At 41.4% G+C, this 25,804-nt stretch overlaps 1 protein-coding gene across 2 annotated transcripts in view; it reads right to left on the minus strand.

The window, feature by feature from the left end:
- Positions 1 to 3,613: 3,613 nt before the first annotated feature.
- LOC117555383 (NLR family CARD domain-containing protein 3-like) overlaps positions 3,614 to 25,804 on the minus strand; it is a 36,588-nt gene continuing 14,397 nt past the window's right edge. Inside the window, exons 4-10 of one of the 2 annotated variants that reach the window (XM_034230277.1) lie at positions 19,897 to 21,712; positions 19,088 to 19,261; positions 18,515 to 18,688; positions 14,055 to 14,228; positions 13,486 to 13,659; positions 4,084 to 4,254; positions 3,614 to 3,923 (exon numbers count right to left, since the gene is read on the minus strand). In XM_034230277.1, the coding sequence (XP_034086168.1) occupies positions 3,902 to 3,923; positions 4,084 to 4,254; positions 13,486 to 13,659; positions 14,055 to 14,228; positions 18,515 to 18,688; positions 19,088 to 19,261; positions 19,897 to 21,712 (2,705 nt within the window). In that variant the 3' untranslated portion in view covers positions 3,614 to 3,901. Of the gene's footprint in view, positions 3,924 to 4,083; positions 4,255 to 13,485; positions 13,660 to 14,054; positions 14,229 to 18,514; positions 18,689 to 19,087; positions 19,262 to 19,892; positions 21,713 to 25,804 lie in introns of those variants that run through there. The other variant, XM_034230278.1, reaches the window with a different exon arrangement.

A 25,804-nucleotide genomic window follows, 5' to 3' on the forward strand; every position in this document is an offset into this window, starting at 1 on the left:
GGTGGGGTAGGTAAGTTTCAGAAACCGGCTCGAGATACACTTTTTGTTATATTCCATGGAATGCTCTTAGCATCCCGATAGCAATGAATATCTTCAAAGCATATCAAAGTGCTTTGACAAAAAATCCATAAAAAAATGTCATCTGTGGAACCCGTAATACTGTAAAAAGTATATCCAATCCGTTTAGCCGGCCCGGCTAAACGGATTGGATTGCCGCCCTGTCTGTCAGCCTTCCATCTCGTGCACGCACAAATGTATCTCGTGCCCTCATTGGGCGTGCATTGCGCGTTCATGTGTGTTGGAGGAGGTGCTCTGTAAGGAAGTCTGAAGGAAGGGGCGGATTCTTTTCGGCTGTGTACTTTCAAATTTTAGTGCACTCGAGCCGGTTTCTGAAACTTACCTACCCCACCTTTAACATCAAAAAGTTTAAGGTCATCCACGTTTTTAAGTCCTTGAGGCAGTCTTGAATTGTATTTAGATGATTGGTTTCATCAGGCTTGATGGATAAATATAGTTGAGTATCATCCGCATAACAATGAAAATGTACAGAGTGATTCCTTATAATATTGCCTAACGGAAGCATATATAATGTGAACAAAATAGGTCCAAGCACTGGTCGAGATGGGCGAGCCGGGAGATGAGGAAGGGCCATTGCGGTTCTCCCTTCCGTGGGGCCAGATGGCCCCGGTCCCAGAGGAGGATGCCTCATTGTCCGGTGGTCCGACTCTCAGGTCTGCGCGGCTGAATTTTCCAGTGGTGATGACCCTGGCGGCGGAGCGCGTAGGCCTACCGCTCCCCCCACCGCTGCCACCGAGGCCTGTAAGCCGCCTGAGACAGGGGTTTTACGGCCCGGTGCATCCGGCCTTCGTTTCGCCCCCTTTGCCAGACATCTGGCAGTGTGTGGAGGCAACATGGCATATTGGCATCCGGTCTTCTCTTGAAATGTCAGATATACTGTCGACTGTGCTTGGTGATGAAAAGCTGGTACGAGGGGCCCCCAGTGAATGTTTGCCTCGGGCCCCCACAGACTCTAGAATCGCCACTGCCCCTAATAATTGTGCACACAGTGTCTGAGCTCTCCAGCAGTAACAGAGAGTCAGTGAACTGACCTGAGAGTCTCCAGTCTGCAGTCTGGACTCTCCAGAAGATCTCTCAGCAGCTTCACTCCTGAATCCTGCAGATCGTTGTTACTCAGGTCCAGATCTCTTAGATGGGAGGGGTTGGACTTCAGAGCTGAGGCCAGAGCAGCACAGCTGATCTCTGACAAACTGCAGCTCCTCAATCTGAATAACAAAAAACATAGTGAGGATACAAATCTTTTTATAATCCAGTCAGATGTTCAGGTCTGAAATGTGTAGCTCAACATTACTGCGTCCTAATCAATTAACTTTTCCCTGAATTACAGTGACTGTCATTTTGTTATTGTGGATCATCATTATATCAGCGTTCTGTTTATTAGGGCCCGAGCAAGAAAGCGCTATGACCCAACGGCGTCCTAGCACGAAGTGCGAGGAACCTATTGTTATTGTAGGAATTATTCTTCACTATTCTTCCCGTTCTTAGAACCAATTTTTGAGGGCCTTAGGACGCTTCAAAAGTTGTATAATTTTGCACGGACGTCAGGACTGGTGAAAAATGTGACATTCTGGAGTCAATGGGTTAAAATATTCCAATGTGCTCGCTAGCGTCACCTATGAAAGTCGCTTTTTGTAAAAATGTAAAAAGTCGCACCGCAACTCAGAATTACCTGAAATGTTCCACACTTATCCGGGTGGACCTGCTCTACATATAATCCTCTTGAACCCCTAAGATCCGCCTACTTAATTTTAGCTTTAAATTGAGCATAATGTTCAAAACCGTGAAATATCCACTTACATTTCAATTATTTGTTTTTCGACACCAAACTTAGTATACAGCATTGGTGGAGGGTCACACACATTACCCTAGCAAATGAGTATGTTCAGTCGATAAATATGGCAGCCATTAATCAAAAGGTATTTGCAAAAAGGCGGGGCTTGGAAAGAAATGCTCATAACTCATCAACAATGTATCCAAATATCACAGATTTTAGTGGATAGGTTCAATCTGTCTTGGGGAATAGGCACACCAAATAATTGTCATTTTGGACTATAGGGGGCGCCAACAACACCACAAATGTATAACTCAAGAACGGATGGATGAAATAATTTCCTCTTTTTTAGACATACTCTGGGGGTGAGTATGAACTGAGATTCAAAGTGATGCAACGAATGACGAATGTGGGCGTGGCCTATAACATTTTTTTTATTGTAATGCGCGTCGGACGCAAAACTTGGGACACACGTCACAGCCCACGACCTTTACGAGAATGCAAAAAAAATCAATCGTAATTGTTTGTTAAAACAGCTCAGTAGCGCTCCCTTATTGTGTGGTAGTCACATATAGTTTCTCCAAACTTCACACATTTTGGCACAGACATTCCTCATGGAATTGCGGACATATTTCAATTTGGCTTCCATTAGCCCCGCCCCCCAGAAAGTCGGCGACACCTTCAGCCCATATCCAATGTGATTCTAAATTGCGAAGAAATAGTCGATCGCTCAAACGGGGAGCTCGTAAGCTAACGGAGAATGTACAATTTTTTACGATTTACATATCACAAATTACTCCAAACTACTCGCATCTAGTTTTTCCGATATTCACGAAACGCTGTATACACATTGCTATTATGATTGCACACATATTTCAAATTGTCTTCCATTAGCCCCACCCCCCGGGAAGTCGGCCATTTTGAAAATGTGCGTTATTCATGCATTTTAAGCACATTTTTGCAAACTCCTCCGAGGGAAATGATTGGAAAAATTCCAATGCAGGACAAGTTCAGCCCATATCCACTGTGATACTAAATTGCGAAGGAATAGTCAATCGCTAAGTACAATTTTTGACCATTTATATGTCCGATAAGCTACTAAGACCGGCCTGTCTGCCTGGTGCATCAACTCACACACACACACACACACACACACACACACACACACACACACACACACACACACACACACACACACACACACACACACACACACACACACACACACACACACACACACACACACACACACACACACACACACACACACACCACACACACACACACACACACACACACACACACACAAACACACACACAGCCCTTGTACATTTTATTATGTGAAGCATTATATGGTTTCATGAAAAAGATCTACTGTTTATTTGTAGATATCTACTAAAGCATACAAATAAAGTTTGAAATGTAGGCCTGTTACATATATTATTGAGAAATATATATTATACACACTGTTCTGCTTTCTGCACTGACATCAGCAGCTGTTCTCACTGTAAACATCGCGTCACAATGGAAGCAGTTGTATTAAAAAAAAAAAACGGTAAAGGGCAGAAAGTCTGATTCACATTTGATCATCTTAAATAACTTATAATCACAACGGGAATAGCTTGCAGAGCTGTGCTTCGTTGAGCCATAAGTCCAGCCATGCGTCACGCCTCTTTTAAACATCACTGTTGCCTGAAATCGACACCGGAGGATACATCAGTGTACCCTCGGTTATAGCTCCTCCAGAGAGACTCCTCTCTCCTCTAAATCAGTGTATCCTCGGTTACAGCTCCTCCAGACAGCCTCCTCGATAATCGATCCTCGATGAGCCTTTAGAGAAATTTGTTTTCCTTCGAGACGGCGCGCTGACATCCGTTTCCGGGTCGCTGGAGGATCGAGGAGTCGAGCACGCGAAAATGAGAGAAATGACAAACGGTTAATTTGGGAGGACTCGTGTGCGTCGACTTGACGCCGGGACGACCGGCGACCCTCCCCGACAGGCGCAAAGACGAGAGGGCCCGTCCACAACTGCGCACGACTGTGACCGCAGTTTTAATTATCTGTGAAAACACGTCTAAAGGATGGGAACATAAACATTTCCATGTCAGAAAGTACACTTTATGTAACAACAATTACAAACGTATGGATGTAATATATTAATGTACAAGAATCGGGTTGAATAACTAAGGAAACATATGAGATTTCCAGCAGTAACAGAGAGTCAGTGAACTGACCTGAGAGTTTCCAGTCTGCAGTCTGGACTCTCCAGAAAATCTCTCAGCAGCTTCACTCCTGAATCTTTCAGCTTGTCGTTACTCAGGTCCAGATCTCTCAGACTGGAGGGTTCAGACTTCAGAGCTGAGGCCAGAGTAGGGCTGATCTCTGACAAACTGCATCTCTCCAGTCTGAATAAAGAAAACATGATAATACAAATTTAATTATAATCAGAGGTGTTGTCAGAATAAGTAAAGAAGCAGTGGTAACAATAAGAAAAACGTAAAGAGTAATATAGAAATATAAATATAAATATAGAATTCCAATAGAAATATATCGATGTATTTATTTTAAATGTGAAGCACACTGTAAAATATTACCATGATTTCGCAATATTTAGCTGTAATATTTTACAATAAATTACTGTTTTACCACTTTACAGTCTTTACCTGTAATGTTCACAATATAATACTGTAATTTTGAATTTCACAGTGAAATCAATGCAGGCACAGTTAATTACTGTGAATGTACAGGATAAATGATTACCAGGATTTCACAACATGTTACTGTATTATTTCACAGTAAAATACTGTATTCAGACCGTCCTCTGTGATAACACAATCAAATTAAGTGATTTTCTTGCTTTTATCGCTCTTGCTTGGCTTTAAATACTAATTTATTTCTTTGGTGCAGGTTTTACTTAAATTGAAAGGGGCACCGCTGCATGTGCCTTAAAATAAACTATGCAACATATACATCTATGTAAAATTGAAATTGTTGTCTTGGCTTATTGTTTCCAGGTGCTTCCTGGGCATTAACCCTGAGACAGGCTCGAAAGCCAAAAAGAGGCATGGCAATTTAAACCCCCATGTCAGCACATTCTTCAGAAAAGTGTTGACTTTGAGTGGATGTCTGTGTAGACATGTGTTCCCCTCTTTGTTTTATTTTCTGTCAGGTGCACCAGAGGCCTGTACTACGAAGCAGGATTTTCGCTTAGCGGGCTAACTTTAGGGAAAACTCTGGGTTTCCGGTCCTACGACGCTGGTTCTCTTCTTAGCGGGCTAGATCTCCATGGTAACTTATGCTGAGCGGCTAACCTGGGGCCTATACTACGAATCAGGATTTTCGTTTAGCAAGCTAATTTCAGGGATTTCCGGTCCTACGAAGCTGGTTCACTTTTTAGCGGGCTAGATAACTTATGCTGAGCGGCTAGCCTGCTCCGGAGCAGGATAGGTTCCAGGATAATAGGTCAACTCAGTGAAAGCACCGCCTGCTGACCAATCAGAGCTCAGTGTGCAGAGGAAATACAGTTTAAACTGCCGTTGCAGGAAAGACGGCCGGCCAAAATCACAGACTGTGTGAACGTGAAAATTAATAGAATATCACCTCCCATCTTCAGAGCAATCTGACTATTATAACTATTATACTATTATTATACTATTATGTTAAGAAAGCTTATCTGCCACAACATAAGTAACCGGATCAAAGTAACATTACGTAGCCTACAGTCCGCGGGTGGCACTGTGAGTGCAAACGTCGATGTGTCCCATTATCTTTCATATCACATCATAATGTATCATATATTTCCTTATCTGAGTGAGCTTATTGAGCCGTATCTGGCCGTGCAACACTCACAGTGTCACATACTGTATGCAGAAGTATTATTTTAAGCAGCACATTAAATTGACGAAACACTCGAGTCAAATGTAATTAAAGTCAGATCCACTCGTGTCTTAGACGGGGCATGAACAGGGGTGGACTGGGGGGAAAAAGTGGCCCGGGGATTAATTGACAGACAGGCCCACTTAATGCGCGGCATGTATCGGCCGGGCCGGCGACGAAAGTATGTTACTTAACAAAAAACCCTATGCATTTAATGTTATTTTGGACAATTCATATAGTAATCACATTACCTGAGCCCTTGAGTTGCCTAGAGCAAAATAGTTACAGCATATATTTAGTGATTTTAATGTTAACAGATCATTGATGCAATAACATTTTGACCCAATTTGCCTGACTTGACACATGGAATAAAACATGGGCGTAGGAAGCATCCTCAATGTGGGTGAGACAATTTAACAGGGGGTGTGGGCAGGTGGTGGACCTCACCTCCTCTAGGGGGGTCCGGGGGCAAGCTCCCCCGGGAAGATTTGTTTTTAAATGTTGAAGTTAAATGCATCAATCTGGTGCACTTTGAGAGCAAAATTAGGGACTAAATCTATGGCAGTCAGTAGGGGCTTGGACTGTGAGCCGTAGGGTCGCCGGTTCAAGTCCCCGACCAGTCCTACATTTGGAGTGTGGACTTCTACTTGGAGAGGTCCCAGTTCACATCCTGCCCTGCCGTGGTGCCCTTTGAGCAAGGCACCGGACATCCCCCTTCCCCCCTCACTCCCATTGCTCCCCGGGTACTGTACAATAGCTGCCCACTGCTCCTAGTACTAGACTCCTGGAACTAGGATGGGTTAAAAGCAGAGAACACATTTCACTGTGTGTGCTGTGTGCTCTGCATGTGTGACCATTAAAGAGGGTTTCATCCCTCCAATTCTTCTTCTTTTTTCTTATTCTTCTTCTTTTTCTTCTTCTTCTTCTTCTTCTCTTCTTCTTCTTCTTCTTCTTCTTCTTCTTCTTCTTCTTCTTCTTCTTTTCTTCTTCTTCTTTTCTTCTTCTTCTTCTTCTTCTTCTTCTTCTTCTTCTTCTCTTCTCTTCTTCTTCTTCTTCTTCTTCTTCTTCTTCTTCTTCTCTCTTCTTCTTTTCTTCCTTCTCTTCAACACCCATATAAAACAGAACTGTAAACAGATTTACTTTTTCTTTCAACATTTATTTGAACAGCAAGTGGAGGCAAAAGTGACTGCACCCAAAAACAATAAACCTGCTAGCTATAGCTTAAACTCAGTAACAGAATGTGGGCAACACGTTGTTCTCCACAGCCGCGCGACCTCTGAGTCAGACGTCACTTCCCCCTTTTCTATCTTACGGGTACAGCCACTCCCCCTGAACCCCGTTTCCCTGTCAACCCATTGAAACTGATAGATAGAACAAAGGTAGCCTATCAAAACGGCCCAGCCCTGCCCAGTGGGCCACACCCCACTGGGCTGGGCTGGAACACTTACAAATGTCGGCCGGTAGGATTTAGGTAAGCAAAAAAAAAAAAGGGAGTGGCCGAAACACAAAAAATGTATTTTTTATTTTTTTGGCCCTCCGGCCCACACACAGCACCGGCCCACCGGGGAAACTCCCGGTATTCCCAATGGCCAGTCCGCCCCTGGGCATGAACCTGTTAATGTAGTCATTCAAACACTTTTTCTTTTACCAGCTGTATTCACCTTGCAGGTGCAGCTATGTGGCTTGTATCCTGGATAAAGTTTTTAAGTCATGGATGTTTAAAGTTTAACTTCTCCATATTTGACTAATATTAAAGTTCACTTTTCATTCAGGAAGTTTGACGCTGCGCTGTCAGTACGCTTGCGGCTTGTCCATGTTTGTGATCGAATGCTCCAAATACCACCCCTTTCATGTGAACGTGCACCTAACTAGATAGGACACGGCTGGCTTGAGCGATCCACTTGATAACCCGCGTCGTAGGACCGCTTAGCGAGAGCGCGTATGTTTTGGATTAGGCCAACCGGCTAACTCAAACATATCCAGGTTAGGTTGAACCGGCTTCATAGTACTTCAAACTTTAAACATCCATGACTTAAACACTTTATCCAGGATATAAGCCACATAGCTGCACCTGCAAGGTGAATACAGCTGGTAAAAGAAAAAGTGTTTGAATGCGTACATTAACAGGTTTATGATATCACTGCCCCGTCTAAGACACGATCTGACTTTAATTACATTTGACTCGAGTGTTTCGTCAACTTAATGTGTTGCTTAAAATAATACTTCTGCATACAGTATGTGACATTGTGAGTGTTGCACGGCCAGATATGGCTCAAGAAGCTGACTCAGATAAGGAAATATATGATACATTATGATGTGATATGATATGATATGAATGATAATGGGACACATTGACGTCTGCACTCACAGTGCCGTGGACTGTACTTAATGTTACTTTGATCCGGTTACTTATGTTGTGGCAGATATTTAATTAAGCTTTCTTAATGCTAATGTTATAATAGTCAGATTGCTCTGAAGATTGGAGGTGATATTCTATTAATGTTCACGTTCACACAGTCGGTGATTTTTGCCGGCCGTCTTTCCTGCAACGGCAGTTTAAACTGTATTTCCTTTCTCCTGTATTATGACTTAATCGCTTTTAAACTCCGCACACTGAGCTCTGATTGGTCAGCAAGCGGTGCTTTCACTGAGTTGATCTCTTAGCCTGCAACCTAACCTGGTCCCGACCAGGTTAGCCGCACAGCATAAGTTACCATGGAGAGAGAGCCCGCTAAAAAGAGAACCAGCGTCGTAGGACCGGAAACCCAGAGTTTTCCCTGAAGTTAGCCCGCTAAGCGAAAATCCTGCTTTGTAGTACAGGCCTCAGGTAGTCCAGTTTTCGGGGCTTTATTTTGTTTCCCATAGGGTTTATAATTTATTTCTGGTTAGGGGGGGGGGCTCTGGGTCTTACGGCCCGTGGTGTGGCTGGCTCGGGTTCCCTCCTTCTGTTTGTTCCTTTTGGCCAGTCCTCCAGGCCTCCTTTTGTTTCCCGTTTCGCTTGTGTGAGCAAACGGCTGATTATCAATAAGTGCTTGTTACCAAGTACCGGTTATTGCGTGTATTCTTTCATGTTGCGGGTCTCAGCACGAGCCACTACAGCGGAGTAGAGGTTGGGGCCGTAACTTGTCCAAGACACTGTGAAATGTACTTTGCACTTCAATGGAGTAATACAAAGTTAAAATGGGCATTTTCTTTGTTTTTATTTGTTGATTGAGCTGATTGAATTGTGTAGTTATGGTAAAATCCCAGTTAACTAGTCAGATTTACAATATATTATCGTATTATTTACATTTTTATATTTACAGTAAATTACTGGCTAATGTGTTGCATTACTTCTACAGTAAAAGTATGAAAATACAAGTAATTACTGTAATTTATGTAATTTATGTACAGCAAGGTACCATAATACCACAGCTCTGTACAGCTATATCTCAGTAATTCCATGGGCATGGCAACTGTAAAGTCACAGTATTTAGTTGTACTTTTATTCTAATTTACTGTAAAATATTTACAGTCAATTACTGTGAAATCCATGCAACTAGTAGCCAGTCATTTACTTTAATTTTACAGCCAAACATTTTACAGTGCAGTCAGTTTATAATTTTAGTAGCTCTGTTGATCATTTTGAAACTGTAATTTGCACAAGCCGCTGTGCAAGTAGGGCTGGGCGATTTGGCCTAAAAATCAAATCGCGATTTTTTTTTTCTAACTAATGGACAATTTTCGATTTAAACCTCGATTTTTTTCTGTTTTTTTCTAAACAAACCAGACCAAGGCAACATTTAAATACATATTTTCAAATACAAATAAATGAGATTACCAAGTAGTCTAGGCCTATGTGAACAAATCAGTTGTTCAAGAATAACAATAATAAAATAAAAACAGCACCACGGCACTTGGCTGTCATTAATGTGCAAAGATTTTTTTTAAATCAAACTGGAAAAAAAATCTCTTTTAGGCCATCCCTGAAAAAACTTGTAAAATGAAATACAACAAATAATAAATAATGATGATGAAATGAATAATAAAAAAATACCCTCAAACAAAATAACATCCCTTTAACTTTCTAGGAAGTTGTCTACAGGTTTTTCACGAGGAAGACAAGCCTGTCTACTGCCTCTGGCTTGAGGCATGCTCTTGGCATGTTACAATGTTACCCCCCGTACTGAAAACCCTCTCCGAAGGGTGGCAGGAATGGAGAGATATTTCTTGGCCAGATTACTCAGTCTTGGGAAGTTAGCTTCATGTAGCTTCCACCACTGCAGTGGGTCTGTATCAGGGTCTGTCTCAGACGACAACAAATAGGATGACAGCTCAGCTTCAATTTTGTCCTGCTCTGACTGGGAGGTAGACGACACTGTCAGTAGTGATGTGTGGGTCGCAAACGAGCTGGCTCAAAGAGCCGGCTGTTTTAAGTAAACGACGGGAGCCGGCTCTCGCCTGCGAACGAGCCGTGTTTTTTTTTGTTTTGCGGAGGGATCTAGATCGGAATGAAGGCACATTATGCAATGTGCACATTATCCCGCTTATTACACATGGCCACATTCTCAACAAAGTAACGACATGACTCCTAATATTAATTGAAATGCTTTTATGGATTTAGAAAATGATTTTATTCACTTAAAAAATAGTTTTATGTATTGATTTAAATTGACATGCATCCGCTAAGAAAAGTAGTCCGTTGTTACTGTTTGAACTAACGTAGCAACGGCAGGAACTGCTTCGATAGTGTTTTTGAGGAGCTTTTTGATTACAGATTTGAAAACATCGTTGCTTGCTTTAAAAGTAGCACACTTCATGATGTCAGACCTTGGGAAGTATCTAGATATCCCTGCCCTAATGCCAAAGTAACTGCCAAACTGAATATGTGTCGCCGTTTTTGATGTATATGTCTGGACCGCTGCGTTAAAAAGGAGGGTTTCTGCCCCATTACTTCTCTTCTTACTTCTATAAGAATAAAACACGGAGGACGGAGATCTCTTTTCCTCCCCCTCTACAGACCGCCCAGCAGCTGATCTCAGAGCACGCTCCCCTCTCCTGCAGGGGGGGCGTGGTCAGCTGCAGCTCACAGAATCAGCCCGCTGCAAAAACAGCGCTGGAAAAAGCAAATGGAGCGAAATGAGGCATGGCTAAAATGCAAGATATTTTTGGTATTTTGAAAAAAAAAAAAATGTATATACTTTATATAGGTCGATACAGTAGTCCCTTTTAAAAAAAAATAGTTTGTATAGGTGTTGCTATCTGTTTTGTGTAGCGTGGTTCTACAAGCAAGTCAATGCATCCATTGGGTGGTATCAGAGATTTACACGGGTCTGTAAATGCAATGAAAACAATTGGCCACAGCAAATCATTTATATTAAACTTTATTTACTTTATTTACTCTTGAATACTTCAGTACAAAGGATGTATTGAATAATTTAAGTGATATATGTGTACACAGAGCTGCAGATCGGGTAGTCACAGGCAATGTGTCTGAGTTTTGTGCGCGTTCTGGAAAGTGATGAGAGTAAGCTACTACGGAGTCCCTTAAGGCAAAACAAATCTGCGGAGTCTAGAAATGTTTTTAAATCGCGATTTTTCGGTTCAGCCATTTCAAAAACCGTAGGAAAGTAAAAATGCAAATTAATCGTTAAAACCGAAAAAATCACCCAGCCCTATGTGCAAGGCTTTGTATTTCTATCTTTATAGCCAGAGGTGTAAAGTCACTAAGTACTAGAGATGCTCCGATCAGCCGCCGATCATTATCGGCCGATATTCACTCTTAATAGCTTGATCAGTGCTCTCTATAAAGGCCGATCAGGAGAGCCGATCAGATGATGCAAAATACATGAGACTTTTCTCTGTGCGCTGCAAAAGAAGCTCACCAAAATGGCTTTACCGGTCTCGCAGTTTTTCGAGGTGTCCGGAAAAGACAATAAAATTAGCTATATGCGACGTGTGTGAAGCAGAAAGAGAGAGATCAGAGATCAGGATCAGCTGCTGCTGACGGAGACACGCAGCTCTGCATGATCACCTGCAGCTCCACCCGCTGTGACGGACCGGTGAGCGGAGCAAAACTCAAGCCAGTTAAAGGAAAATCCTTGTATTTGGAGGAAACACTATGTGATTTATAGACTGACAAATTCTATATTGCCCATTTAAACACCTTTGTACGTCAACAGGACACTGTCTTTGAAGAACTGTTGAACAGGTTGCGTACAAGAGCTAAGAACACGCCGCTTTTTGCTATCTTGAAAAAGTGTGAAACCGGGGAAAGCTCTTCAGCGTTGCATATTATTGCAACAAATGCACAAGTTAATGAGCATAATATTATACAGCTGTCAGCATCATGTCCCGAGAACCTTTGTGTGGAGGTACTGGATTATGAAAAAAGTCAACAATCCAACCGTATGGAATTGAAAAGAGGGCACTTCAGAAATGTGTTCAAATCTTATTTACCTGAAAAGTTACTGTTAGGAAAGGGTGCTTGAGTGATGTTGATCAAAAATATTGATGTGTCTGATGGCTTAAACGGAGTCTGTGGGAATGTCGTAGACATTGTCAAGAATATCCACAACACATTTGTGAGCACTGTGTTTGTGAAATTCGATGATGAAAAGGTGGGAACAAACAGAAGGAAGCGTTTACATTCAACTAGTGAAAACCTTTTGGCTACTCCCATAAACAGGGATGAGGAAAAAACATCTAACTCACAGGTTTATCATTGCTTTGAGAAAAAAGATTATTAATTTACCCCTTTTAGAAGTGTAGTTATGGTCATTTGTTCTGGGAATGTCATTTTCGAGCCTGAGACCTGGAAAACAGGCTCTGGGCTTAACAGGTTGAAGATATAAATATATAACTGCACAGTCCAATAATCCCTAATTGTTGACATCATGTGTTTTTAAGTCCTCTCGGATCAACATACGGACATATCGCTAACTGGTTGATGTAGGAAGACGAGCCTTTAGAGAAATTATTATTATTATTATAAGCAGCATTATTATTATTCCTTATTTTTTTATCAGTGTTTGATAGCGATATTCATCAATTTCACTAATCAATCCCCACTTGATCACTCTCAAGGAAATGCATGAACGTGTCCCATATTTCCTTAAATGTACTTACTTTCCTTTTGATCACATACATTAATTTTTCCAAAGCGAGGAAAACAATTTAATTATTACAATTGATTCACTTTTTATTTTATTATTATTATTTATTTTATTGTCAGTTATTTTATTTTTTTCTGGTCTTGTCAGCTGGTAGGCCTTTGGTTTTTTGCCACTTGGTTGGTTACGTATTAGTAAGTAAAATGTTGTATATTATGCATGGATTGCCAACTCATTTGTACATGTCTTAATCACTCATTGTTAATATCAGTATTTGTGGATGTCATTGTTTGTGCCTGTAAAAAAGGAAAAACTCAATAAAGATATTGTTTAAAAAATAAAAACAATCCCTGTACCTCAGGTTCTCTGACAGTGAGTTCTGCTCTGAGTATCTGAGTGTCCCGTTCTAACAGTGCTCCGGGTTCAGCAGCAGTTAGACCTTCATCCCGGAGCAGCGGAGTTTAGCCGACAGAGCCGACAGGAAGAGTGGAGCACACAGCTCAGGTACCATTAAAAAAAATAACACCCTGCGCGTCATGATGGCGGAGAACAGCTCTCAGATTACTTGGGGTCCCTGGACCCGGATTATTTATGGGTTCAAGTTATTAATGTACATAAATTAGGTTCAATTACAAACTGAACACATGAGATCTCCCGCAGTGAACTGACCTGAGAGTCTCCAGTCTGCAATCTGGACTCTCCAGAAGATCTCTCAGCAGCTTCACTCCTGAATCCTTCAGAGCGTTGTAACTCAGGTCCAGATCTCTCAGATGGGAGGAGTTGGACTTCAGAGCTGAGACCAGAGCAGAACAGCTGATCTCTGACAAACTGCAGCTCTCCAGTCTGAATGAAGACAACATGATTAGGATTAACATCTGTTTATATTCAGATGGGTTACTCAACATTGAAATGAATGAACAAAAAAACATGTCTCCCTCAGCAAGTAAACTTTATCATGTAAAACTAATATTACTTCAGATTACCTTTATTCAGACGTTCTCGTTTACTTGATATTAAAAACATGGATTTACTTTTTACAAATAAAAGCTATTACAGTTCCTTTAGGAAACAGTCAATATTTATGTCTGCAGTTCTTCATTTAGTACGTGAAAATGAAAATGTGAATAAAAGGACATTTACTACTTTATGGATGAAACTTATTAATGTACATATATTTGGTTCAATTACAAACTGATCATGTGAGATCTCCAGCAGTAACAGAGAGTTAGTGAACTGACCTGAGTGTCTCCAGTCTGCAGTCTGGACTCTCCAGAAGATCTCTCAGCAGCTTCACTCCTGAATCCTGCAGATCGTTGTTACTCAGGTCTAGATCTCTCAGGTGGGAGGGGTTGGACTTCAGAGCTGAGACCAGAGCAGCACAGCTAATCTCTGACAACCTGCAGCTCTCCAGTCTGAATAAAGAAAACATGATGAGGATAAACATTTTTTATAATCCGGTCAGATGTTCAGGTCTGAAATGTGTAGCTCATCATTATCAGCCTTCTGTTTATTATCTGTGAAAAAACACGTCTAAATGATGGGAACATAAACATTTCTATGTCAGAAAGTAAACTTTATGTAAAAATAATATTAGTTCAGAGGACCTTCTTTATTCAGACCATTTACTAAAGATTGAAAACATACATTTACTTTAACGACTAACAGTGGAAGAATAATAGTTTCTTTAGGAAACAATCAACTGTTATGATGAATGCAGACTACATTTAGGAAATTACAAATATGAACAAAACATTTACAAAAGTATGGATGTAATATATTTATGTACAAGGATCAGGTTGAATAACTAAGGCAAGGCAAGGCAAGGCAAGTTTATTTATATAGCACAAGGCAATTCAAAGTGCTTTACAAAAAATGAAAGAGATTAAGAAAATGGCATTTAAAATCAGTCATTAAAAAGAAAAGCTAATAAAATAAACATTAAAAGAAAAAATACATGGATAAAAGTTACAGTGCAGTCTAAGATATGAATAGTTCAATTAAAAGCAGCGACAAAAAGAAAAGTCTTCAGCCTGGATTTAAAAGTAGTCAGAGTTGCAGCGGACCTGCAGGTTTCTGGGAGTTTGTTCCAGATATTTGGAGCATAATAACTGAACGCTGCTTCTACCATGTTTAGTTCTGACTCTGGGGACAGAAAGCTGACCAGTCCCAGAAGACCTGAGAGATCTGGATGGTTCATAATTTAGCAGGAGGTCAGTAATGTATTTTGGGCCTAAACCATTCAGTGCTTTATAAACCAGTAGCAATATTTTTGAAATCTATTCTTTGACACACATGAAGCCAGTGTAAAGACTTCAGAACAGGAGTGATGTGATCCACTTTCTTAGTGTTAGTGAGGACTCGAGCAGCGGCGTTCTGAATCAGCTGCAGCTTCCTAATAGATTTTTTAGTGAGACCTGTGAAGACACCATTGCAGTAGTCGAGTCTACTGAAGATAAAAGCATGGACAAGTTTTTCCAAATCCTGCTGTGACATTAGTCTTTTAATCCTAGATATGTTCTTTAGGTGATAGTAGGCTGATTTAGTAACTGTTTTAATGTTACTGTTGAAACTCAGGTCAGAGTCCATGACTACACCTAGATTTCTGGCTTTATCTGTTGTTTTGAACATTGCACACTGAAGCTCAGCGCTAACTTTGATACGTTCTGACTTGGCTCCAAAAACCATTACCTCAGTTTTATCTTTGTTTAATTGGAGAAAGTTCTGACACATCCAGTCATTGATTTGTTCAATGCACTTACTCAGTGTTTGAATTGGAGCATAGTCTCCTGGTGAAATTGTTACGTACATGTGTGTGTCATCTGCATAGCTATGGTAACTTATTTTGTAGTTTTTCATTATCTGAGCCAGTGGTAGCATGTAGATGTTAAAGAGAAGAGGCCCCAAGATGGAGCCTTGAGGAACCCCACATGTCATATTTGTCAACTCAGATGTGTATTTACCTATAGAAACAAAGTTGTTTCTGTCCTTTAAGCAGGATTCAAACCAATTTAGAACTGTTTCCAAAAGTCCCACCCAGTTTTCCAGTCGGTCTAGTAATATGTTGTGGTCAACAGTGTCAAACGCAGCACTGAGATCTAATAATACTAACACTGAAGTTCTGCCACTGTCTGTGTTTAAGTGGATGTCATTAAAGACCTTTACAAGAGCAGTCTCAGTGCTGTGATTTGGACGAAAGCCTGACTGGAACACATCCAAACAGTTATTTAAATGCAAGAAATTACTCAACTGTTGAAAAACAACTTTTTCATAAAGTTATAAAGTTATAAGTTATAAAAATTATAAAGGCCAAGTCTCTCTTTATAGATTTCAAAGTGAACCTGGAGATTTGTTTTTCGCCACCTGCGTTCAGCTTTTCGACACTCTCTTTTTTCTGTTTTCACGCTCATGGCCTTTCTCCATGGAGATATTTTCTTGCCAGACACTTCCTTTACCTTAGTTGGAGCAATGGCATCTATAACATATTTAATTTTTTAATTAAAATTATCTACTAGCTCATTTACTGAGATGTTAGCAGGGGCAAGTGTGGAAGAAAGATTCTGAGTAAACATTTCCCTAGTGTTTTCAGTTAAATATCGCTTTGTGGTTACCTCTTTTTGAACATTTTTGTGAGCAGAAATAGAGCTCTCAAAGAAAACACAGGAATGGTCAGAGAGTGCAACATCAGTCACCACAACCTTAGAGATATTCAGACCCTTTGAGATAATTAAGTCCAGAGTGTGCCCCTTATTGTGCGTGGGCTCCGTCACATGCTGAGTCAGTCCATAGCTATCAAGAACACAAAACAGTTCTTTAGCCCCTCTGTCCTGGGGGTTGTCAACATGGATGTTAAAATCACCAACAATGACTAGACGGTCAAAGTCAATACACACTATAGACAGCAGTTCAGTAAAGTCATCAAAAAAGCTTGCACAGTATTTGGGTGGTCTATAGATATTTAGGAACAGAGCTCGAGAGGAGCATTTCAGCTGAAGGGCCACATATTCAAAAGAATCAAAGTTTCCATAAGATGTCTTCCTGCATTGAAGGGAATCATTGAACAGAATAGCAACTCCACCCCCTTTCTTATGCATTCTTTCCTGACTCATAAAACTAAAGTTGGGAGGGGTTGATTCGATAAGAACAGCTGCACTGTTATTTTGTTCAATCCAAATCGAGATTGTGCTCAGTGATAAAATCATTGATTAAAAATGTTTTTCCTGCCAAAGACCTGACATTTAATAAAGCTAGTTTAAGTTTGTTAAACACACTATCAGTCATGTTTTTTGTAACAAGCTGTGGCTGACATGGAATCAATGCTAAATTAGATAAACTCACACAACGTTTGAGCGCTTCCTGTTTCTAAGATGATTCACCGCTCTTAATCTATTACCTATCAACACAGATATCGGCAAAGCTACTGGCAGGCAGGGCCCCGACATGTCCTGGAAAGAGTTGAGAGTGCCATACGCCCTTGAGCCTGGACCCAGCACATATCAGTAAGGGGGGGAGGTGGTTGACGTAGGCGCGGTGATGAAGACGGGGGAGATGGTGCGCGTCTCTGTGGTGATTTTGGTGGGCGTTGAGGAGCGGGGGTAAAGGACATGCCAGCGTTTTGTACACACACATCCCTATCAGGCTTTGAAGGGGAGGGAGGACCCACCACCCTGCTCCTCTCATCATAGGAAGGCAGGGTGAGGGCTACACTGTAGGAAGGGGGGGTTTGGAAATCTGCTTCCATCTTCCTTGTATTGTTGTGGTTTTGATGATTGTGGTAGGCATGGTGATGAAGCCGGGGGAGATGGTGCGCATCTCTGCTTCGGTGATTTTGGTGGGCGTCGTTGAGGGGCGGGGGTAAAGGACATGCTGCCAACCCTGCGTGTCGCCGTCATGCGGTCATTGAACTCCAGGGGGGTGGGCGAGGGTGAGAGGGTGAGCGGAGAGTAGAGAGAGCTGGGGGATGAATGAAGAGTATGCTCAAAGGCGTTGACAGGGAGGGTGACGGGCAGTGGAGACTCCTCCATGTGTCTCATAGGTCTCCCATAATCAGAACATTCCTCAGGCGGGTGCAGTGATACTTCTTCAGGGTTTTCTGCACGATGTGTTGTGTCTTTCTCCTGTTTTGATTCCTCTTGCCGCTTGTCCTTGGCAGAGGGAACAGATTGATGACGCAGGCAGTTGAATATGTTAGAGATAAACAATTTCACTCCTGACTTGTTCAGACAAACTCCATTTGCCTGAACAGAATGGTCAGTACAGACAGTTGAAAGCCAGGTGTTCAGTGCAAACAATCTGCTGAATCTCTCCACTCCTCTTCTGACTGGCGGTAGAGGGCCACTGATGAACACCTCTGCATTTAGAGAGCTGACAGTTTCCAACAAACATTTAAAGTCTTCTTTCAGCACTTCTGACTGTTGTTTCACAACATCATTTGTTCCAATGTGCAGTACCACATTTTTTACATTCTGATGTTCAGCCCCAATATGCAGGATCTTCTCAGCCAAGTCAGAGACCACATCCTTGGGAAAACAGAGTACTTTGGTGTTGTTCTTACTACACAGACCTTTTACATCTCTTAAAGCAGAGTCACCCACAATCAGAGTTTCAGGCCCAGTCGTTAGCTTTCCCTCTGGCCTTTTACTTTTTTTAACTAAGGAAACACATGAGATCTCCAGCAGTAACAGAGAGTCAGTGAACTGACCTGAGAGTCTTCAGTCTGCAGTCTGGACTCTCCAGAAGATCTCTCAGCAGCTTCACTCCTGAATCCTGCAGATCGTTGTCACTCAGGTCCAGATCTCTCAGATAGGAGGGGTTGGACTTCAGAGCTGAGATCAGAGCAGCACAGCTGATCTCTGACAAACTGCAGCTCTCCAGTCTGAATAAAAAAAACATGATGAAACTTTAGAAAACAATGTTCCTGTTTGAAATAACTCCAGGTTTAATAATCTGATCAGAGTTAAACAGGGTTTTAATGTCAGCAATGACGTAGAAACAATCCATTGATAATCTGGAACTTTGATCAGATCTTTAACAACTCCTTCATCTCTCTCACAGCTCATCAGCACTGACAGCATCTTCACTGACTCATGGAGCACAGTGTGAGTCTGTGGAAGCTCAAACACTCCCTCACACATTCCCCATCTCTTTGTTATTCTGATGAATAATCAGTCATTAGCTAAAGTGAAAAAAATAATTAAAATGTCTTTGTTCTCAGGCAAATTCAGAAAATCATAAACACAAACAGATCTATGTGAAGTTCAGTCAGTGAACTGACCTGAGAGTCTCCAGTCTGCAGTTTGGACTCTTTAGTCCAGAACTCAGCAGCTCCACTCCTGAATCCTGCAGATCGTTGTGACTCAGGTCCAGATCTCTCAGATGGGAGGGGTCGGACTTCAGAGCTGAGGCCACAACTTCACAGTGAGTCTCTGAGAGTCCACAGAGAGTAAGCCTATAATAACACATATTACAACATGTGTTAACACTAGAACTGCCAACGGGTACATTTTACCCGCAGCTGTTTCTTGATTGTATGGAACTTTCTTTCAATAAAATATTCAAGTCTCCCAGTCCTGAAAGGGTGTTATGTAGCACCCTCTGTTGTTAAAAATTGTCAATATGAAGTCAGATTGAAAAAATGGCCAAAACAATGGCCATTTATACCCATCAGCGCCAAAAGGTAATATTTACCTTATAGAAAATGCAGTGATTCTCGTGCTATTGATCTCGCTCGTAAAAATAAACATGACGTGTTGCTATAGCAACGTCTGTTGTTTACTGTGGTTCCTTATAGATAGATAGATAGATAGATAGATCTGATAGACTGTAAATCCTGCAGTGTGGTGTGATCACATGCTGAGAAACCTCTAAAGTCCTTCATGTGTTTGACATGTCGGCTACATCACTCAAAGGAGTATCAAGAGAGAAACGGTACAATTTAACTACTATTATAAATAAATACAAGAACAGTGTTGGTTTTATTTTGCTCTCTCAGTATTTGAAACAGCAGAAATGTTATAGTGTGTATTTGAATAATTAAACTTCTGATCCACATTAGTTTATAAAGTTAATCACATCTGGACTTACACAGCCTTCCTGCAGTTCCTCACAGCTGGAATCAGTCTCTGTCGTCCCTCGGCTGATGTGTTGTAGTTAGTCAGGTCAAACTCATCCAGAACATGCTCTGACATCTGCAGCATGTAAGCCAAAGCTGAGCAGTGGATCACAGAGAGTTTCTTCTGTGAGCCGTTCTCTGACTTCAGGAACTCTGTGATCTCCTGATGTACTGAGTGGTCCTTCATCTCTGTCAGACAGTGGAAGATGTTGATGCTCCTGTCTGGAGAGAATGTATCACTTCTCAACTTCTTCAGGTTGTTGATGGCTCTCTGGATGATTTCTGGTCGGTTGTCTGTGCGACCCAGCAGGCCTCCTAACAGTCTCTGGTTGGACTCCAGAGAGAGGCCGTGGAGAAAGCGGACAAACAGGTCCAGGTGGCCATTTCTACTTCTGAGGGATTTCGCCATGGCTCCTTTTAGAAAGACATCCAGCGATTGGTAATCTTGATCACTGTTTTTACTGTTCTTATAGGGCCAGTCTCTCTTCAGGAAGTCCTTCAGTACCGCTGTGTCTCTGTTGGTGTAACAGTGCAATATGTAGACTGCAGCCAGAAACTCCTGAATGCTCAGATGAACAAAGCAGTAGACCGTTTTCTGGAAGATCACACTCTCTCTTTTGAAGATCTGTGTACAAACTCCTGAGTGCACCAAGGCCTCGGTGGCATCAAGACCACAGCGCTGTAGGTCTTCTTGGTAGAACATGATGTTTCCTTTCTCCAGGTGTTCAAACGCCAGCCTCCCCAGCTTCAGAATAACCTTCCTGTCAGCCTCCGTCAGCTGCTGTGGACTCGTCGCATGTCCCTCTTCATACTTCTGCTTCTTCCTCTTTGTCTGGACCAGCAGGAAGTGTGAGTACATGTCAGTGAGGGTCTTGGGCAGCTCTCCTCTCTGGTCTGTAGTCAACATGTGGTCCAGAACTGCAGCAGTGATCCAGCAGAAGACTGGGATCAGACACATGATGTGGAGGCTCCTGGAGCTCTTGATGTGAGAGATGATTCTGCTGGACAGGTCTTCATCACTCGATCTCCTCCTGAAGTACTCCTCCTTCTGGGCGTCATTGAAGCCTCGTACTTCTGTTACCCTGTCCACACACTCAGGAGGGATCTGATTTGCCGCTGCAGGTCTGGAAGTTATCCAGACGAGAGCCCAGGGAAGCAGCTTCCCCCTGATGAGGTTTGTCAGCAGCACGTTGACTGAGGACTGCTGTGAGACATCATACACAACCTCATTGTTTCTGAAGTCCAGAGAAAGTCTGCTTTCATCCAGGCCGTCAAAGATGAACAGCACTTTACAGACAGCCAGCTGCTCTGCTGTGACCTTCTGTAAGGTTGGATGGAAAACATGGAGCAGCCTGAGAAGACTGTACTGCTCATCTTTGATCAGGTTCAGCTCCCTGAAGGAAAGCAGGATCACCAGACTGACATCTTGGTTTTCCAAACCCTCGGCCCAGTCCAGAGTGAACTTCTGCACTGAGAAGGTTTTTCCAACTCCAGCGACTCCGTTGGTCAGGACCGCTCTGATGTGAGTCTGTTGGTCAGGTAAGGCTTTAAAGATATCCTGGCACTTGATTGGAGTTTCATGGAGGGTCTTCTTCTTGGAAGCTGTCTCAAGCTGCCACACCTCATGTTGGGTATTAACCTCTTCACTCTGTCCTTGTGTGATGTAGAGCTCAGTGAAGATGCTGTTGAGGAGGGTTTCACTTTTATCAGTTCCTTCAGTCACACGTTCACATCTCCTCCTCAGACTGAGCCTATGTTCATCTAAAACCTTCTGAAGACCACTATCTGCTGAAAGAGAAGGAAACAGGGGAGAATAAGAACAATTATTTTTGAGAAAGTTGTATTATAACAAGAAAGAGACAGTTAAAAAAGTTAAAACAACTTGATGTCTATGCATTACAACAGTATACCTAATCAAAAATAAATCAGGAAGAATCCTGGAAATGAACACAAGAATCCCATCACCTGATATATTTACTATTTTCTGTAGAATTTCTTTGCAGGGCTAACGTTCCCCTTAAAGGGGACCTATTATGCAAAATTCACTTTTTGATGTCTTTTACGGAGCTTACACACGGCGGCGTACGTTGAAGCTTGCCGGCGGGCGTGTCTGACGCTCGACCAACAACCAATCACATGAATCTCCCGCCCCGGACACACAAGTACGCGGTTTAATTGGCTAGAGCTTGTACTGGCATATGATTCGATTGGCTGACACTTCCGTCGAAGCTTCAAAAGTAGAACATTGCTCTACTTTTGAAGCGAGCAAAGCTACGCTTTGCTCCCACAATGCAATTTGGCAAGGCGTGACGTCACCCCATTCAAAGTGAATGGGCAGAAGCGCTGAAGCTTATACATAAATATGTGTCCCCGGTGTGTAAGGAGACTCACAAAGTGTCAGAAAATACAACCCTCTCTCTTTTCCTCCTTACCCACTTATCTCTAAAAAAAAAACGGCGGTGCAAACGAGCAGATCCAGGATTTGGTTCCTATCACGTCATTGGTGAAATGTGGCACACGTGACATGTCCCAACCTATCGTCTCCGTATACACGTGACACGTCCCAACCTATCGTCTCCTATACAGTCAGCTGAATCCCCTCAGCTGTGTGTCTGTGTATTCAGCAGGATGTCTCCAGGAGGCACTTAGAGTAAAGTTGTTATATAATACATATAATGGCACTGTTCTAGCGGTAAACACTTAAAGAGCTTACAAAATGCTATTAGCACCTGTTAGTGGGCTTGGTATATGATAGAGGTTGCATTTGTATTGTGAAATGTGCCATATACATGTTTTATTATTGATGTATTTTTAATAACTCACGATTATAACAGCATACAAAAGTTGTCAGTTAGTAACAATCGTTCGTCGCGCCGGAAACATCAACTTCGGTCATTTCCGGCGGTGGCGTCATGAGTAGAACACAGCTGAGCTCAGTCCCGTTTGAATGCATTGAAGGGCCAAATATTATGACAAAGGATGCACAGCAATAAGACGCCAAGAATAATCGGCAAGCGATTGTGGGGCCGTCTCAACATCTGGCTATGGGATGTTTTTGTGGCCAAAAAATTATAAAATGTTGCGTATATGGACAAAACAAGTGCGTCGTACGAGGGCAGACTTTTGCTGGACCAGGTAACCCGGGGTCGATGAAACCGACGATGTGTAGGCAGCACTTCGAGATATCGTGTTTCGAACAATCAACAATGCTCACTAAGGAGAGAGAGTAAAAGCTTTCTCGAAGGTTAGTTTTGCTTTCTTACAACGTTACGTTAATGTTAACTTAACCTTAAGTTTGCCATGAAGCTATTGTTACTTCCTTTAACAAGAGCTAGCTGTCTTGGCTAACAACAGTTAGCAGCAAATGTTTTCTGCAGTTTGTTTTTCCACTGAAAAAAGGGATTTAGTTATTTAAGGGTAACTAAACGTTATCTTACAAGTAGAGAGAGTTAAGTTTTGTTTAAGATCATCAATGTAATGCACCTTAGAGGTTTTGTGTTGAACATGAAGTTAGCTAACTGTAGCTCACTGTTAATGTTAAGCTGTACTTTCTGTGGCAGCTCGCTTAATACAAAGAGGGTGCTTGATTGTAAACTTTTCTTACAAATTCTTGAAATTTCTTAAAATTGTAAGGACAGTTTATTTCTACTCAACTATACAGACCATTGTTGAGGAGATGCAAAACATACTGTAAATGAATTGGGTCCGACATATACTTTGAGTAATGTTACTTTGCTGCTAAAAAATGAAACATAATCAGATGAGGACATCACCAAAGTGTGTGAGTCTGTCAGGGGATTTGATCTGTTCTCTGCATGTCGTACGATATGTACACACTGCTCTGGTATGAATTAAAAATATAATTGTTAAATGTAAGTCTCTCACTCTTGTCATCGTTCAGGCTTTGCATTTGAACTCCTATGACTGGTTGCGGACTTGAAGGGAACGACTTCCTAGCCTTCCTGACATCCAGGAAAAATTCTAATCCATTTAATGCCAAAAGCAAGTTATTGTTTTAAACTTTTTGAATATGATTTTTTGGGGAATTTCAGTTTTATTGGATAGTAGAGATCTACTGAAAACAGTGGAGAGGGAGGAGATGATATGCAGCAAAAGGCCCAGCCCGATGGTTGCTGCTCCGTGTGGAACGTGTTCTATCAGGTAAAGCACTTTGGTACCCAGTTATTTATGGTATTGAGTTTGAATTTAGCCTTTGCAATGTAATTTCCAACAGTGCACTGTAAAGACTGAAAAAACAGGCTCAGGTTAAAGCTTGACATGATTTGGTCTTATACTTAAGAGGATGTTTGTCCTCCTGTGTTGTCTTATTTCCTTATCTTTCTTTCAGGTGTAACATCTGCCAAGGGTTGTACATGACATAGACCTCCTCCACCTCTTTGCTGTCCTACTAGTCAACCCTTCTGATCAGAGCCTTTTCTAAATAGTGGTACGTTGTTTTACAGTTCAGTGTACGTTAATTTAGCAACTTGGTTTCTTTACTGCTGTTGAATAAAACCTATATTGCTAGTGATTTTATTAAAACTATGATTTGCAATCTTTTTGATTCCAATTACAATCATCTTTTTGTTATAATTGTAAAACACATCTTAACATCCATCAGCAATCAATAAAACAAATCATCGAACACAAAATAGAAGAAGTCTGGACCCATTTCTTCTTTTACAACAGCATCTATTGGGACTGCTCATTGATGTCACCAAGAGCCATTGCAGGGATGCAAACTCATCAGGTATGAAAAAGGTGACAAGGATCCGAGCCCCGACCCCACGGAATATCGGCTTTAAAATTAAGAATAACAGAGGATTTTAGCAGTCAGAACAACTAAAGCAGCAGGTAATAATAACAGAAACGCCAAAGAGTCACATCTAATAGAAACATATAAAAGTCAGTTTATAATTTTGGCAGGACTGTTGAGCATTTTGAAAATGTATTTTCATGCCTCTGTGCAAGGCTTAGTCTTTCTATCTTTATAGCCACTGGTGTAACTAAGTTCATAAACTCAACAAGTACTATACTTGGGTACAATTTTGAGATACTTGTACTTTATTTAAGTATTTCAATGTTTTGCTACTTTTTTCTTCTTTTCCTCTACAGTTCAGAGGTAAATGGTGTACTTTTACTCCACTACATGTATTTAATAGCTTTAGTTTATTTACAGATGTGGATGAATGATGTGAGATATAATCAAGTGTTAAATCAGACTTTAGTTCCACCTGGAGTAAATTCACAAGCTACCCTGCAGTATACAAAGTCATTCAAACTAGCTGCACCTTTACCAGCTTTGAGAACACTTTCATGATCAATCATTATAAAACATATCATATATTATTCTGGAATGGACCAATCTGCACAATGACTACTTTTACTGTCGCTACTTTCACTATATTTTGATGATAATACTTTTCTACTTTTACTTGAGGAACATTTTGATTGCAGGATTGTTCCTATAGTATTTCTACTTTTACTCAAGTACAGTACAAGATCTGAGTACTTCTACTTTTACTCAACTACAATACCTGAGTACTTCTACTTTTACTCAAGTACAAGATCTGAGTACTTCTACTTTTATTCAAGTACAAGATCTAAATACTTCTACATTCACTCAAGTACAAGATCTGAGTACTTCTACTTTTACTCTAGTACAAGATCTGAGTGCTTCTACTTTAACTCAAGTACAAGATCTATAGGCCTACTTATACCACATCTGTTTATAGCCTATGAAACTATTAGAAAACGAAGGCTAAAGCTAACGTTAGCAGATAGTGACAATGTATGCTAGTTAGCTAGCTCAACGATAATATTGGGACAGAAAAACTTTTCAGTGCACATCACGCTCTGCCGCTCCGACAGGGGCCTTAT

This window comes from Gymnodraco acuticeps, unplaced genomic scaffold (genome assembly GCF_902827175.1).
Source record: "Gymnodraco acuticeps unplaced genomic scaffold, fGymAcu1.1, whole genome shotgun sequence".
Lineage (NCBI taxonomy): Eukaryota > Metazoa > Chordata > Actinopteri > Perciformes > Bathydraconidae > Gymnodraco > Gymnodraco acuticeps.